We start from the raw sequence: 16,495 nt of genomic DNA on the forward strand, positions 1-16,495 counted from the left end.
TACTGTATAAAACCACTTTTAATAATTACTTATTAAGTGATAAAAAGGAACAGTTATAAGACCGTAAGCAGCACTGGTGAAACTTGAATTTATATTGTAGTAGGGGAAATAGGTAATAAGAAAAAGAATCAGGTACTTGTGGTTAAAGAACTAAATGTGTTAGTAACTGATTGGTTCCTTTAGTTGGGTGGTCATGCAGGGCCTCTTTGAAAAGGGATAAGAGGAATTCTGAACAACAGAAAGGAATCTGTCATGCAGAAGCTTGGAAAAGCATTACAAGCAGAGGGAACAGTAAGTGCAAAAGGACTTATTTGCATGATTTAGGAGCAGGGCAAAAGCACGGGTAGGTGTGGTATCAGGTTAGAAGTGTATGCAGAGTTCAAATCATATGAGGTTCTATAATGCCACAGAAAAGTGATTGGAGGGTCTTAATCAGGAAAATGACATGATATGATTTTTTTTAAAAAGAACATTCTTATCCTTTATATTGGAAAAAAGCAAAAAATGGCAGCAGAGAAATCAATTAGGCAGTTTTATTTATGTCAGAAATGGTGGTGGTTTGAGCTTGGAGTGGGGGTGGTAAGTGTAGTGATGAAGAGTGGACAGATTTGAATTTCAGTAGCATTGTCAGGACCTGAGTTGATTTGTGGAGCAAAGAGGAATCAAGGATGACTGCACTTTTTTGTTAAATTTGAGATATGTATTAGATATCCAAGCAAAGATGCCTAGGGGAGCAGTTGGATTTTTGAGGTATAAGGTTGGGATGAGAGGTACAGATTGAGGAGTCAGGGGCATATAAATGACCTTTGAAGACAGGACTACATAATAAACCATTTTCGGAGACGACTGTAAATAGAGTTGAACATCCAGGACCTGACCCTTGGATTCTCATACATCTTGAGGATGAACAAAGTAACAGTTGTCTATAAAAGAATTTGAACAGGGTGCCTGATGAAACAGGGAGGTTTGATATAACCCAAGCAAAAAAAAAATTTCAAAAGGAAGAGTGGACAGCTGCATCTTTTCCTGTTTGAGAGGTCAAATAACATTAGGTTGGAGAAGAGATTTGGCATCCTGGCAGTCATTGTTGACCTTGACAAGAACAGGTGCTGTTGAGTGGATTGGTTTAAGAAGAGAATGTGATCTAAGGAAGCAATTGTTGACAGTTCTTTCAAGGTGAACTATGCAAAGGTATAGTGTTTTGTTTAATTATGGGAAAATATGGCAATTTTCTCCATTACACTGTGTTGAAGGAAGGCAGTCTTCTTAGTCAATATTCCCTAGGTTCTGGAGTGGTTATGGCACATAGTAGGCCCAGTGAAAAATACCAAGTTAAACTAGCTATTTTTCATATGTTGGTCATTATAAAAGAAATATCATGCATGTGTTTCTAGTATAAAAATATTATATGGCTTTTCAGTTTCCAATATGCTTGTTATTCTTATTTTAAAAGTAAAGATGATTCGATATTTTTAAAACAGTGCACCCTCTTTTAATTATAGTGATTTTACTCTTTCAGAGTACTTTCAGATTTACAGTTTTATTTTCATCACAACACCTTAAGGTGTATAAGAGAAGCCTTGTTCCCCAGTGACAGAAGAGTGAACTGATACATAGGTTAAAAACCTTGCTCAAGATCACAGATGTGCCATTCTTTCTCTTCTCACTAGATTACACCACCTTTAAGCATTAGAGACTTGAGATACTAAAATGTTTAGTTTTTTGAATACAGCGTATTATAAATATTCACTGTTCCTAGATAAACTAAGTGATATACAGCATTGATATTAAGTGATATATAATTGATATGCCTAATTATAATTCCTAAAATGATTTATCAGGCTCGATTAATGATACTAGCAAAGAATGTACCATTTGGCATTGTTTGTAATAACATTGAAAACAAATCTGAGTATCCAGATTTTCTTAATATGGTACCAGTTAATGTTTCATATTCATATGATGGAATACTATATGGGCAGTTAGAAGTAATAAATGCTGTATAGAACAATACAGATCTTAAAACAAAACATATATAGGTCTAATATCATTTAATAGAGAATTCTAGGGACCAGAAGTGTTGATTTTGTAATATCCCTAATCAGAAAATCTGAAATCCTCTGAAGTCCATAGCATTTGGGGATTAGGGATGCTCAAGATGTACTTACACAGAAAACAATTGTTCATTCATTTTAGGATAGTATATTTATATGTATTAAAATCTGAAAAGTGACCACCAAATCCATCAGCAGAAGGAGTTTAACAGTGGCGGTTAAAAGTAATTGTTTTAATAAAGCAGCCAATATGACTTCCCAAAATTTTAATTCTCAGTCATGGGGAATGATAGATATTTTTTATGTACTTTTTTTGTATCTTTAATTTTTTTCACCACAAAATAAAAAAAAAGAAACTAATGCTGACTTTAAAATCCTCTATTGGACCACGGGTTGTGGTGGTGCATGCCTAGTAATCCCAGTGACTCAGACTGAGGCAGGAGTATCACAAGTACAAGACCCAGCCTAACAATTTAGTGAGGCCCTAGGCACTTTGCAAGACCCTGTCTCAAAAACAAAAATTTTTTTTTCAAATTTTTTTTTTAGTTGTAGATGGACACAATACTTTTACTTAATTTATTTATATATGGTGCTGAGGATCAAACCCAATGCCTCAACCATGCTGGGCAAGCACCCTACCACTGAGTCACAACCCCAGTCCCTCAAATACAAATTTTAAAAAAGGGTTGGGATGTAGCTTAGTAGTAAAGTGTCCCTGGGCTCATTCTGTAGTACCAAAAAATAAAATCCTCTACTGGAGAAAAATGAACTTAGCATGTAGTAGGGATTATTGAAATTCAAGACAAACCAAATAGCAAGGATTATTATGCCTCATAGAACATATTCTGAAAGATTGCTTTTGCATGTTAGAAACTAAAGTTTTAAATTGAAATCATACTTTACTAATATCAATAAAAACTGAATTCAGGGGATGTCTGTCCATGTACTTACTTTTCCTACTACCAGTCATACAGTTGCAAAAAGCAAAAGAAAAAAGTATCCTGTTCTGTAAACCTCCTGTCTGTTTGCAGCTGACCCACCTCCATACATTGATGGAATTCGAATTAACAGTCCTCATTATTTGACTAAGATAAAGCTGACCACGCCTGGCACTCATACCTTTACATTAGTGGTTTCTCAATATGAAAAGCAGAATACTATCCATTACACAGTGCGGGTAAGTAAAACCAACATGCAATGACAAAACCCAATAAAAGTTACATAATGTGTTCTGCTTTGTAAATGGGATTATTTGAAGAAAATTTTTTCTGAAAATTCATTTTTTTCTATTTTTGTGTTTATCGATTGATTTATTATGATGCATCCTGTATAAAAGTTTTTGAGAAGCAGTGTTTTGTACTTGGAAGATTTTCACAGTTAATAGTTTAGTCCTGAGATAATAGGTGTATTGAACTAATAAATTCAGTTTTAAAGCATGAAATAAAAACTTCTAGTTTACATAATACTTTTAAAAAGACAGCTTTGAACCTTTATAATGACCTTTAGATTTGTTTGCCATATGTAAGCAAAAGAATTGAATTTGAATAGATTTTTTAGTTTGAAGGACACTGGGAAGGCTACCACTCCTTCATTCTTCAGATTGCAAAAGCCAAGGCCTAGAAAGATTTTGTCCCTGCATCACTCAGTGGCAGAGAAAGCTAAGATCCCTAGCTTCCCAGTTCATTAAACTTCACATGAACCCAGACTGCCTATAGATTAATAATTTGTTATTGGCAACAAACTTTCTAGCCTTAGAATATTCTATATATAATATATACATGCATATATATTCATATATATACATATTTTAAGTACAGCAAAGCTTTAGGAAAAGAATGCACTCAATAGTGAGGGGGAAAGGGTGACCAATTACTCTTCTGTTTTCCATTTTTGTTGCATTACCTAATATGTGTATTTTTAAAACAGCATCTGCACTAAATGTACATTTTTTATAGTTGTAGATGGACACAGTGCCTTTATTTTCATGTGATGCTGAAGATCAAACCCAGTGCCTCATGGGTGTAGGCAAGCACTTTACTACTGAGTGACAAACTCAGCCCCTAATATATTCTTTTATCCCCTTGATCTTTTCATAAGTAGAAAGTTTCTCAGTATAATTTTTTAACACTATTTTTGTAATTTAGGTATATTCAGCTTGCAGCTTTACGTTTTCAAAGATTCCCTCACCATACACTTTATCAAAACGGGTAAGAAAATTCAGAATTCCCTTTCCCATTTTATTCTTCACAATTTATTATGAAATAAATATTTGGTAGGAATATAAGGGAAACACTGTAGCATCCAGAACATAAGATCTTCATTGATCAGCATCTCTGTGGATAGAAACCAAGTGATTCAAAGAAAAAGATTAACATAAACCCTGGTTGTTAGAAAAGTTCATGTGGATGAACATTTAAAGCAGAATTTGAGAATAACTGCAGATGGGGTGGAGATACAAAGTGGAATTTTTTAAGGTAGAAAGTTTTGTCTTTAAAATAGAATGGTTGAAGTTCTGTTAATGCAGAAACTTTTTTTTAAATTATTAGATTAATGGAAAGTGGAGTGGTCAGAGTGCTGGAGGTTGTGGAAATTTTCCAGAGACTCACAAAAATAATCCCATCTACCAATTCCACATAGAAAAGACTGGGCCGGTACTGATTGAACTAAGAGGACCGAGGTTTGTGATGAGTGGCTTTGCAAATTGATATTAAAAATGAACTGAAACAAAGTTTAGAAATAACCTATGCATATGTGGACATTTGATTCATAATAGTGATGGCATTTAGAGGAATGGGGAAAGGACTGTCTTCAACAAATGGTATGGAATAGCTGAGTATCCATATATTAAGCGGTGATTAGATCCCCATCTTATATCAAATCAGAATTGCAGCTGGATTAGACTTAAATATGAAAGGCAAAACAGTACAAGCTTCTAGGAAACAAATTTATTGACCTGAAATACAATAATTCTCTACAATTTTGTCACCTCATCTAAATTATTCCTTTAATTACTAATTTGGAATATTTATCATCTGCTAATTATTTTTATAAACCTAGATTTTACTCCATTACTTTCTTTCCTGCCTGAGAGTAGCTGTCATTCAAATTTAAAAAACATGAAATACTGTGTTCTTTTAAATTATTCCCTTGGGAACCTTTTTTTTTTTTTTTAAACAAAGTAATCTTAGTATTTATAGCTTCAAATAAAACAAAATGGTACTTTATATAATTGAGTAAAAATAGCATACATGGTTTCAGAATACTATTTACTCCTATTGAAGCTTGAGAAAGCATATATTTTATCTGATAGTAAATCTGCACTTTACATATGATTAAATCATGTATTTACAGCAATTTGCTAATACAGTAATGTTCATTTTTAACACTAGGCAATACAGTGTTGGATTTGAGGTTGTAACAGTTTCTATGGCGGGTGATCCTGGTCCCCATGGCTTTTCAAGAAAATCTAGTGGTGATTATAGGTAATGTTGGCATTTTGATTGTATTCAATTTATAGTTTTTTTTGTGGCATTTTCTTCTATAAACCCTATTCTATCCCCTGAATATAGGTGTGGATTTTGCTACCTGGAAATAGAAAATATACCTGCTGGGATCTTCAACATCATTCCCAGTACTTTTTTGCCTAAACAAGAAGGACCTTTTTTCTTGGACTTCAACAGTGTCATCCCTATCAAGACAACACAACTTCAGTGATGGAGAATTCTCAGCAGTTATTGGATTTTAGACTTACCAACATGAGCTTTTCAAACGTCTTCAGGATGATAAACAGAATGGAATTAAATGTAACGTGTTACAGTAGAATCTGGTGCTTGTCATGGTGTTTGGTAAGAATTGTATATAGCTGGGATTGATTACCTTAATCACCTAGAATACTGTTTACAAGGTTTTGTATATAGAGAGGTGGCTTGCATTTAGGGACTACTTTGTATAAAAATGTGCATCTGATTAAAGATTGGACTCAGTCATCACTGTGAGATGCCTTTGCTAAGAACAAGGGAACCAGATGAGGAAAGCGAGGGACAGATTCATTGAGTGGAAATGGCAGGCAGGCTGTTTTTTTTAATATTTTGAAATATTTACATGTTTCCCTTTTTTACAGAGCATGTTGTAAGTTAAATCTGGTCGTGTTGACTCCAGTGTACATCTCAGGCCACTGATTACCAAGTGAATCATGTCACTATAACCAATTTTAATTTTGCATTTATGATTTTAAATGTTTGTTTTCCCGAATGTTATAAAATAAAGCTTTAAGAAGTACTAATTAGCTTAGCGTGAAGATGCTTAGGCTGAAGAATGAAGGCTGTTGTTAGATACCCATCTGCCATTGAAGTAGAGAACTGAGGTATATTCACTGTTTTATCAGATTGATAAAAGTACATCTAAGAGATTGAAGACATTACAATTTAGTTTGTAGAGTCTTTGAAAATTGCTCTATAGTTCAGTATTCTTGTGATAACAGTACTTTGAAGAAAGTGAGAGTTTAGTATGTGGTAATTGGGTTACATAGTATAGAAAAGTGAATTACCAAGAACTAGTGTTATATGAATTTCCAGGTGTTTACATAAAAATCCGTCAGAATACTTGAGATTTTAAAGGTCTGAAAATTAGTAGGGTGGGATTTTTCATTCTCTACTTTATAATTATCAAAACTTATTTTGTATTTCTATTGCCTTTAATTGAAATAAAATGTTTATACATATGGAAACTGCATAGTTTAGAAAGCTTGACTAATTTAGTATCAAAGAGGTTATTTGCATGAAAATGACTTCAAAATTTTCAGTGGCAGATAATTACATTGTGCTTTTTAGCCACCCCCCCACCCCCCCAAAAAAAACTGGATCACACTCAGGACCTTATTGTGCTGGGCACGTGCTCTACCACTGAGCTACATTCTCAGCCCTTTACTTTGAGACAGGGTCTGGCAACATTGCCCTGGCTGGCCTAGAACCTACAGTCCTTCTGCCACAGTGCTTGTGGCTGGCATGTAAGCTAGATTAGACACTGATTTGACCCTCATGTGTGAAAGATCCTGTTCAGCATGCATATATAAGACCTAATCTCTACCTTCAAATCTGTAGAGATCTACAGTGTGAACAGTTTAATATATTACAATGTTAAATTCCATAACAGCTCTAAATAGAGCTCTGTGGTACAAAGAAAAAAGTAATTCTGCCAGGATCATTGTAAAAAAATCTTGAGTTATTTTAACTTGAACCTTGAAGGTAAAGCTTTAAGAGGCAGATTAACTGCTGGCTACATTTTTATAATCTTCCCAGTAGCTGAAGTACAGGCACTATTATTTCCTTCTACAAATGAGGAAATTAAAAAAAAAAATCTTTAAGCTCTTAGGCTTAACTATATATACTTAATTGCCGATGGACATTTATTTTGTATGTTTATATTTGGTGCTGAGAATCGAACCCAGTGCCTCACACATGCTAGGCAAGCCCTCTACTATTGAGCCACCACCCCGAGCTTAAAGATCTTACCCCAGGTTCACAAGCTGTCTATCCAGAGTCCCAACTCGGCACCTCTGCCCCTTTTCATCTGGGCAGCAGGCTGTAATTAAAGCAGATGGACATAGACCTATTTGTAGGAAGGTAACTGCCTTGAATGAGTTGGAGATAGAATTGAAGGGCCTGGGTATGATCCCTAAATCAACAGTGGGACAGATTTGAAACAGGAAGAACTAGTCAGGAATTGCTGAAGGGAGGTGGAAGATGACTCAGGTTTCTAATTTCAGTATGTGTACAGATGCTCGGAATCAGAAGATACTTTTTAAAGTAAATTTATCCAGAAAAATTCAGATCTGGAATTGGCGTGTGCTCCACTTAAAAAAAAATCAGAAGTTAAATGTGAATTCAATATGGCTAAGAACCAGTTTAGGGGAACTGTGTTTTTAGAAGTGATAAATGCAAAGACTCAACAAGGCGACAAGGATCGTGGGGAAAGTGAAGTCAAACAGGAAATTCTAACTAAAGGTCAGATATTGCAAAGTTAAAGTAACCTGAAAATGTGAAAACAACATGAGGGTAATAACGTGAAAGGTCAAAGGGTGGTCTGCATCCCCTTCCTGGTGCAAGAGACAAGCAAGTGGGAAAGGGGAACAGACAGGAAACCAGATTATTAAGTCCCGCCACCCCAGTAAGGGATACAGCACTGTACCTTGGTTTTCTAGGCTTTGTCTTCTTAAAGACAGGGAAAGAATAGAAGATTCCATCCAATTTTCATTCTCTGCAAGAAGTACTTAGAGAAATATACACATATGGTACAGCACTCTGGGTAACAGAGCCAGAAATTCACCACCCATTAGATTCAGAACATTAGACTATACAACGTGTCTCCCAGAAACATTGTAGGAACTTTTAAGTCATCCCAGTTTTGGCAGCTTTTCCAAATTTTTTTTTTTTTTACCCCCTTTAGAAAGGGGGATGGAAATGAGTTCTGCTAACAGTTACTCAAGAAAGTCTCCATATCTCTATTAAAATCCATGGTGCAAGGAGATGAGAGAAAGGACTGGGAAGATAGGATCATCATAACTCAGATACACGGCTTAGTACACAATCGTGCATGCCTGTAATCAACTCAGGAGATGGAGGCAGGAGGATCCTCAGTTTGAAGCTATCAGCAACTCGCTGAGACTCTCTCAAAAAAGGACTGGCGGGGTAAGAGTGCCCTGGGTTCTATCCCCAGTACTGGAAACGGAAACTAGAAAACCCACAAATATAGTAAAAGGGACTCGGATGAACTTTGAAATGAAGTAGGTAAAGTACCTTAACACCCTCATGATTACCGTGTTACCCGGCACTTTTCCCACTGCATGCCTTTAAGTTGAAAAGCACACACTGAAAGTAGGCAGATTAACAGCCCAGCATAACATTGGCACCGATCCTTTCCCCAATCAGAAAAGTACTTTACAACCACTTGGAGAGCTTTTGAAAGTGCAACACCAAGTGCACCATAGGCCAGTTAAACCGTCTCTGGGAACAAGACAATAGCTGAGAGCCTCTCCTTGGCACCACCACCAGCATGTTTCCTCACTGCTCTGCATCAGCAGGAGTAGGATTTTAATTCAAACTTTGGCCTTAATTATAATTCATGACCTCAACTGATGACGAGAAAGACGACCACTGCATTCCATGCTCTTCCTATTGCAAGAGGCAGCCACTGCTGGGATTTGATGTCTCTCTCACACATACACACACAGAAAAAAAAAAAGAAAAGTTTTCTTAAGCAGTTTTTATTACACTCAAAGGTCTTAAGACAAGTACAAAATAACCTTGTAATCAGGATACTGTATCAGTCAATAAAAAAGGAGAAACCACTACAGTATGAAGATATACAAATGACTAAAGTATACAGTTATGACAGTTAACAGACAACTTGAAATGGGGAGAGCTTTCTTTCAGAAATGCTAAATTTTCTTGAAACAGGACAAATAAAATAGTGCTCTAAATATGCATAATCATGAAAACAAAGAAGAGCAGTCTTAACACTTACACTATTAGCATAGCAGACTCCATTGCGTCTATTAAACAGCCTTAGCCAACACATGCCTACTCCCTTTTCTAGCTTTAAGGACAGTTTCCTCTAAGGAATACTAGTGCAGCATGACCTTAAATAATTTATTTTTAAAGTTACAATCTACAGAGAAATTAACACCTTGTCAATCTAGATATAACAATGGCAACCATTCTTCACATGCACTTCTCTTAGAATAAATCCCCTTGGCTGGCAGGATAAGGTTATGCTATAGAACCTTCTCCCCAAAGCCACAAATCCCCTCTATCACCTGTCCCTGCTACCCTCATCCCCCCTTCCCCACACTGACATTCACCTTCCCCCTCCCCCCCCAGAAAAGTGCAGTTCATGGTAGCCTTCCTAGAAATGGTTTTGATGAATGTCCCAGCATACATGCTTTTTTTTTTTTAAAGTCACCTCTGAACACCAGAGGTAATAAAAATGAATTGTGTTCTTGCATTTCATTTTAAGCCTTCACTAGGTCAAAAAGGTGTGCTCTGAGTATTTGAGTTTTTGTTGTGTGGGGTTTTTTAAAAAAATATTTAGATGCTCTGGGATATAATGGGAGAGAACATCTCAGTTTCCCCAAACAAACTGAGGGTCAGAAGGGAAAGAGATGCACACTGGGGCCCCCAGTTTGGCTAAGCTTCCAGCCCTCTTCCTGGCTCGTTTTCTTTCACAGGAACTAATTATTGCTTCCTCAGCACTGAAACAGGGACTGCTCTGCAAAGGCTGTGACCCTGGTCATAGTCCACCTGTAACAACCCTGCTCTGTAAAACAAGCCCAAGAGCTCTTACCAGACGGAAATTCTTCAGCCCTCAAGGTCACTGAAACTTCGTTAGTGCAGTTTAGAGTAGATGCTTAAGATTTGGCATATATTAAATGATTATTGGCACAACGTTCTCCAGTTTCATGTATAAATATTGATTTGCACATGGGCCATAGCCCTGGATGCGTCAGCCAATCTGCACCATTTTTAGGTCAGCAATAATCCCATCTCTTCCCTTCGAGCACTGGAGGGAAAGCTGCTTCATCCGGGTCTCCAAGGCCTGGCCCTCCAGGGAGGTGTTGCTTTGGCTCTTGCCCCTGCTACCACCACCACTGCGGTTGCTGAGACCTTGATTGTTGTTGGCTTTGTCACTGGTTTTATTCTCCGCCCCTTCTGCCCTGTCTCCTGTAGAGATTACAAAAGTTACCAAGTGGGTATTGACAGAAAATTCCACGTTCCTCGGTCACGAGCCAATTAGCTAACTCGGCCCTCTAGAATTCCCAGCATGGCCCACAGTGCATATCAGGTTCCCTAGCACATGATTGCTAATAGCTTTTATTCCTCAGTGTTTTATACATCCCTTTCATTAGTGATGAATTTGTCATTTTCATTTTGTATCTAGGAAACAAACCTCTCTAGCAGGTGCTTGCCAAGGGGACTGTTCTGAGGAGAGAGAGAGAGGACATAGGTGCTACTTTATTAAGGCTGGTGAGGAAGATCCAGAAACCCCCCAGAACAGCCCTTGGAAACAATCCCAGTGATCAAGGCCAACAGGATATTCATAGACCCAGGAGGGCACTGCTGGGAGCCCCAAGAGCTGGCAGAAGTCTGTAGCAGTACACAGGCCAGGCAGCAGGTCATCTAGGATGGGACGAGAAGGCTGTGACTCACCTCGTTCTCCCTCACATTCCGGGGAGGAGGCCCCGCTGCATTCACTTCGAGGACCTAGCACTGGGAACATCAGCCCAAATTCTGATAGGGACACTGGGCTGGGCAGATCCAGACTGCCAGGCCTTGTGACTGCAGGGAACTGGTCAGGTATCTCAGATGGGCTCGTTGGTCCTGAACTAAAGCTGGACACAGACTGGGTTTCTGAGTCATCTTCAGACACAAAGTTGCTACAGTTGTCATCTTCAAAGGCCTCCGAGGCCACTGGGGATGAGAGAGAGAACACCAGTCACATGGAATCTGATAGGTGGTAGTAACCGAGTTCCTTCAACACTCACAGAAGTGCTTGCTGCTGGCAGTGACACACAGCACAAGGACTGCAGAATCTGTCCATGAGGTGCCTAACAGGCGAGTGTGACCCCGAGCCTGTCTCTTTGCAGTGTCCAAAGCAGCACGAAGCAAAGCAGCTGGATCCTATGGACCGTCAGTGTCCCTAGAGTAACCTCAACCCCTGCCCTAGAAATCAGGGTTACCAGACTCTGCAGAGGGAAGAAGATGAATTCAGCCACAGATCAGGACCTCTTCTCCACCTCAGTTACCCCCAAAACAAACAGGAAGAGGTGCTAGCCCACTGGAATGGATCCCAAACAGAGCCAGTCTTTCCAAGAAGACTGAAGAGGGTTGGGGCTGTGGCTCAATGATAGAGCGCTTGCCTCACATGCCTAGAGCACTGAGTTCGATCCTCAGCACAACATAAATAAGTAAAATAAAGGTACTGTGTCCATTTACAACTAAAAGGAAAAAAAAAAAAAAAGACTTGAGAACTTTCTCATAAGGCCAAAAAAGCAAAAGCTGCCCCATATGGAATAGCTGTGGGGATTTCTGTTTCCTTCCAGGTAACTTCTGATCTTGTAAAAGACACACTTAAGACCGGACAGACTGGGTGTAGTGGCATACACCTAAAATCCCAGTGATTCAGGAGGCTGAGGAGGAGGAACACAGGTTTGACGCCAGCCTCAGCGACTTAGTGAGACCCTGTCTCAGAAGGACCAGGGATGTAGCTCAGTGGCAGAGCACTTTGGGCTCAGTCTCTACTACCAAAAATTGAAAACAAAACAAAACCCACCTAGATCACTATTTGCCGCAAAGAACAAAACCCTTAACAGTGTTCTGTACCTTAGTTTGTAGACCAGAATAACCAAGGCCCAGTTCATGTTTTTTTACCCTGGGTTTTAGAGCCTTTCAGCTTTAACTAATGTTCCTTTCAGCCTGCACACAGCTCCACTTCTTTTGTCTTTCCAACTCCTCATCCTTCATCTTTAAAAATAGCCTTGTAGCATCTGTACAGGACTGTTACAAATGACAAGTGCTGTAATATTGGGCACAGGAAATGGGCTCAGACCTCAATTCATATTCTAACTCCATTTCTTGCTGTGTGGCTTTGTCAAATTATTTAACATCTCTGAGCTTCATGATCCCCTCCATACAGGGTTTATGAGCTGATATATACTAAAGTAACTCACAGTTATTGCTTAAATTTCAAATTCTAGTTTCCTTTACCTTGGCTCTGACATTTAAGTTTTTTATTGATGGAATCCCTAATGAAGGGATTATTCCAAAGGAAAAGAAAAAAAATGAAGTGCTTAAAGACAGGTGTTGGTGAGGTTTTCCTGTTCTACATAACAGAAGCCAAATCACACCTCTATCAGAAAAAAGGTCTCAGGGGAGGGGAGGGGGGATAGTAGAGAATAGGACAGACAGCAGAATACATCAGACACTAGAAAGGCAATATGTCAATCAATGGAAGGGTAACTGATGTGAAACAGCAATCTGTATACGGGGTAAAGTTGGGAGTTCATAACCCACTTGAGTCAAACTGTGAAAGATGATGTATTAAGAACTGTGTAATGTTTTGAACGACCAACAATAAAAAAAAAAAAAAAAAGAAAAGAAAAAAGGTCTCCATGGTCAGACATCAGTGAGTGCCTGCTGAGTGCTTACCGGGTGCCAAGCATTATTTCATATACTCTTGACCACCAACCTACATCACAAAAAGTAGTAGATGCTATGATACTCTCCATTTTATAGGCAAAAACCAAATATCAGGTCACCTCTTGACTACATTGTGAAGGCCAGGATGTGGATCAAATGTGATTCCAAAGTCCCTATTCTTTTTGGGAGGTGGGGGGCCCTGGGGATTGAACTTGGGGGCACTTGACCACTGAGCCACACCCCCAGCCCTATTTTGTAATTTACTTTAGAATCAGGGTCTCACTGAGTTGTTTTGAACTCATGATCCTCTTGCCTCAGCCTCCTGAGCCACTGGGATTACAGGCATGCACCACTGTGCCCAGCCCAGAGTCCCTATTCTTAGACAACTCTTCCCTGCAGGACTTCTCAGAACCTTGAATGTTCTAAAGTATGTCAGAGTGGGATGAAGGTGTAACATTTTCCAAACTTCTTTGAGCACATTTAGCATTTCACCAAACACAGTAGTCCACCAAACCTAGGAAGCCACCAGAAAGAGCCTGCAGGGCTGCCAACTCTGACATCCTCTGGCATGGGCATAAAGGGCGGGGATCCTGGGACAAGACAGCCCTGGAAGTGGATCACATAAGCCACATGGCCTTATTGCCCAGCTCACCTGAAACAGCATCTGGCTCAGGCTGGCCACCCACCAGGTCCTCCACAGACGTGCTGCTGCCCTCTGCCCCGACGCCGCAGCCCCGAGGGCCCATGGCACTGGAACGCCGCCGCTCGTGGATCTCGTCTGAGATCCTCTCCAGGTTCTTCAGGGCCGTCTTGTACTCGCCCTTTGCCAGGGTCAATTTGGCCTGCAGGTCGTCCACTGTCTTCTTCAGTTGCTGGTCAGGAAGACGGGAGATTCAGTCAATGAGCGCTGCCCGCGCTGGCCCCAAGACACTTGTTGAAGTGCAGGTTCAAGAACATTTTCTGCACTTCAAAGAATTTCCCAAGATGTGACTCAGAGCCCGATTACTCAGCACAGCCACCCACTCACCAGATAGAAAACTCAGCCACCAACCCCTCTGTGCTCCCATCCAGGTGACAAGCTATGATATCCGGAAACTCTCACTGGTGGATTACAGCCCGTCAGGGAAGGAACACATGGAAGACCCACAGTCTAGCCATCTGGTCCCTAGTACATTGGTTCTCAAACTTGTATCAGAATTCCCTGGAAGGCTGCTGAAAACTCAGATCTCTGGCCACACGCCCAGAGGTTCAGATCCAGCAGGTGGAGGGTGAGGCCTGGGAACCAGCAAGTTGCCAGGTGGTTCCGGTCTTAGGAGCAAGGGTAAAACATAGTACAGTCACTAAATGGCAGAGTTAGCTTCAGACGCCATGGGAGACCCATCAGGACCATTTTCAGATCTAAAAACTCAGTCAAAGATCTCTACTCTCCCCTTGAAACAGCGAATGGGTCACTTGAAAGCCCGCTACCACGTCAAAGTGGCGTTTTGAGTGCAGAAAAAACCCAAAAGGGACAAATCCCAAGGCAATACTTACCTCAAGCTGCACGTAGTACTTTCCCTTGAGTTCAAAATAAGGTCTGCGGAAGACGGGAAGGAAAATCGTAAGAGTAGTAAGACACAATGACCACGACAAACTCCACGAGGTGCATCCGAGACGTTAGTTGCAGCAGGACAGGATTTAGTGAACTCTGACAAGGCCAAGAGATGAAGGCGACATCCCAGCCTCAGGGCCCGAGTGACAGACACCTGACAGAGCTGGTGGGCCTCACCCCAGGGCTTGATGATAGGAGGCTCATTCCTGGACACTGGGGACCCTGCACTTGGTTTACTCTCCTTTTGGTGATGATGGGGGGCTGTTCAAGGCCACACAGCGGTACCCGGCAGCAATGCTGCTGTGGATCTGCTTTCCAAGGATGATTGACAGATGAGGCTGCTTAAACCACCTCCTCTGCTGGGCGAGAACAGCCCTCACTGGGCCACCACAAACTGGAGGCTCTAGTTGATCCTTCAGGACGGTGGCCAGAGCTAGAGTTGGGCAGTTGGCAGAATCAACCAGGTCACAAGCAAGAGAAAGGACAAGAAATGTCAGCTTTCTCCCAGTCCCTTGGATTCAGAGTCTGCCAGAAGACCATGGCTCTTTAGGACCTGTGACGTCAACACTAGAGCTGACCCATGAAGCTCCCATGTCCCCCACTGCTAGCATGCAGAGGACAAGGGCATTGTAGGATGCCTTGGGCGAGTATGGAAAATCTCTTGCACCTTCCAAGTGGGTCATGCCTAGAGCAGCCCACCCCTCAGCATCCTCTGCCTCTGGAGGGTCACAGAGAACACTGAGGACCAGGGGGCCTGGGCAGGGGGCTCTGGTGAGAGGATGTGGACGATGTCAACCCTGCAGCCCGGTGAAGGCTGCTCCCAGACTCACTTGGACTTGTTGATGGCCCTCTTGAGTTTCTTCTCCAGCTGTCGCATGCGGCCTATGGCGGCATTGTACCGGGCTGCAGTCTCCTTGTGCACCAGCTCGCTCCTCGTCTTGGTCTGCTCTGCCTCCATGACCTTCCAACAACAGCAGAGGTCAGCTCAGTCAAGCCCAGAACAGCTCCTGGTTGGGTTATCACTTATATCACCTTGTGAGAAGGTTCTTGGAGGAAATTAGGAGTCAGACTCTCAGATTGAACCAACTTTCCAATTAAATGGGATTTTCTTTCCCATGGGTCTATTTTGAAAGAGCCTTGCCAGGTAAGATTAAATGGCCAAGTTTATGGGAAAGAAAAAGGAAAAATTAAGAGAAAATTTTGGAATATTCAGACTCAACCAATTTCCTCTGCTCAGGCCTCCTGGCTGTCAAGGAGCCATCTTGAGCTCCTCCTACTACCCTCTTGGGGCAGGAGCTGAAGGGCAGATAAATGGCCAAGTAGCGTGAGTGGGAACTTAAGAGGCATCAGGAAGCTGGGTGCATGCCTATAATCCCAGCAATTTGGGAGGCTAAGGAAGAGGATCACACGTTTGAAGCTGGCCTGGGCGACTTAGTGACGCCTGTCTCAAAAAAAGAGAGCCCCTGGGATCCACCCAGTATTTGTGTGTGTGTGTGTGTGTGTGTGTGTGTGTGTGTGTGTGTGTGTGTGTGTGTGTGTGTGTGTCTCCTTCCCCATCCTGAATTCATTGGCTGAGCACAGAAAAAAATCAAGGATCCCGAAAGGTCAAATTTTACATTAAGTAATGAAAATGACAACCATGTCATTCATATCAGATC

General features: G+C 40.8%; 2 protein-coding genes across 7 annotated transcripts in view; one reads left to right on the forward strand and one right to left on the reverse strand.

Moving 5' to 3' along the window:
- Capn7 (calpain 7) overlaps nt 1-6,780 on the forward strand; it is a 37,910-nt gene extending 31,130 nt beyond the window's left edge. For 2 of the 4 annotated variants that reach the window (XM_040289662.2, XM_005317172.5), the window contains 5 exons: nt 3,086-3,231; nt 4,199-4,261; nt 4,601-4,731; nt 5,444-5,536; nt 5,624-6,780. In XM_040289662.2, the coding sequence (XP_040145596.1) occupies nt 3,086-3,231; nt 4,199-4,261; nt 4,601-4,731; nt 5,444-5,536; nt 5,624-5,768 (578 nt within the window). In that variant the 3' untranslated portion in view covers nt 5,769-6,780. The remainder of the gene's footprint in view (nt 1-3,085; nt 3,232-4,198; nt 4,262-4,600; nt 4,732-5,443; nt 5,537-5,623) is intronic. The other 2 variants (XM_040289664.2, XM_040289663.2) reach the window with 2 other exon arrangements.
- A 3,320-nt stretch (nt 6,781-10,100) lies between these two features.
- The window catches only part of Sh3bp5 (SH3 domain binding protein 5), a 70,343-nt gene continuing 63,948 nt past the window's right edge, over nt 10,101-16,495 (reverse strand). For all 3 annotated transcript variants that reach the window (XM_078038507.1, XM_078038505.1, XM_078038508.1), the window contains 5 exons: nt 15,668-15,798; nt 14,780-14,822; nt 13,899-14,118; nt 11,258-11,518; nt 10,101-10,771 (listed from right to left, as the gene is read on the reverse strand). In XM_078038507.1, the coding sequence (XP_077894633.1) occupies nt 10,554-10,771; nt 11,258-11,518; nt 13,899-14,118; nt 14,780-14,822; nt 15,668-15,798 (873 nt within the window). In that variant the 3' untranslated portion in view covers nt 10,101-10,553. The remainder of the gene's footprint in view (nt 10,772-11,257; nt 11,519-13,898; nt 14,119-14,779; nt 14,823-15,667; nt 15,799-16,495) is intronic.

This window comes from Ictidomys tridecemlineatus, chromosome 2, assembly GCF_052094955.1.
Source record: "Ictidomys tridecemlineatus isolate mIctTri1 chromosome 2, mIctTri1.hap1, whole genome shotgun sequence".
NCBI classification, from domain to species: domain Eukaryota; kingdom Metazoa; phylum Chordata; class Mammalia; order Rodentia; family Sciuridae; genus Ictidomys; species Ictidomys tridecemlineatus.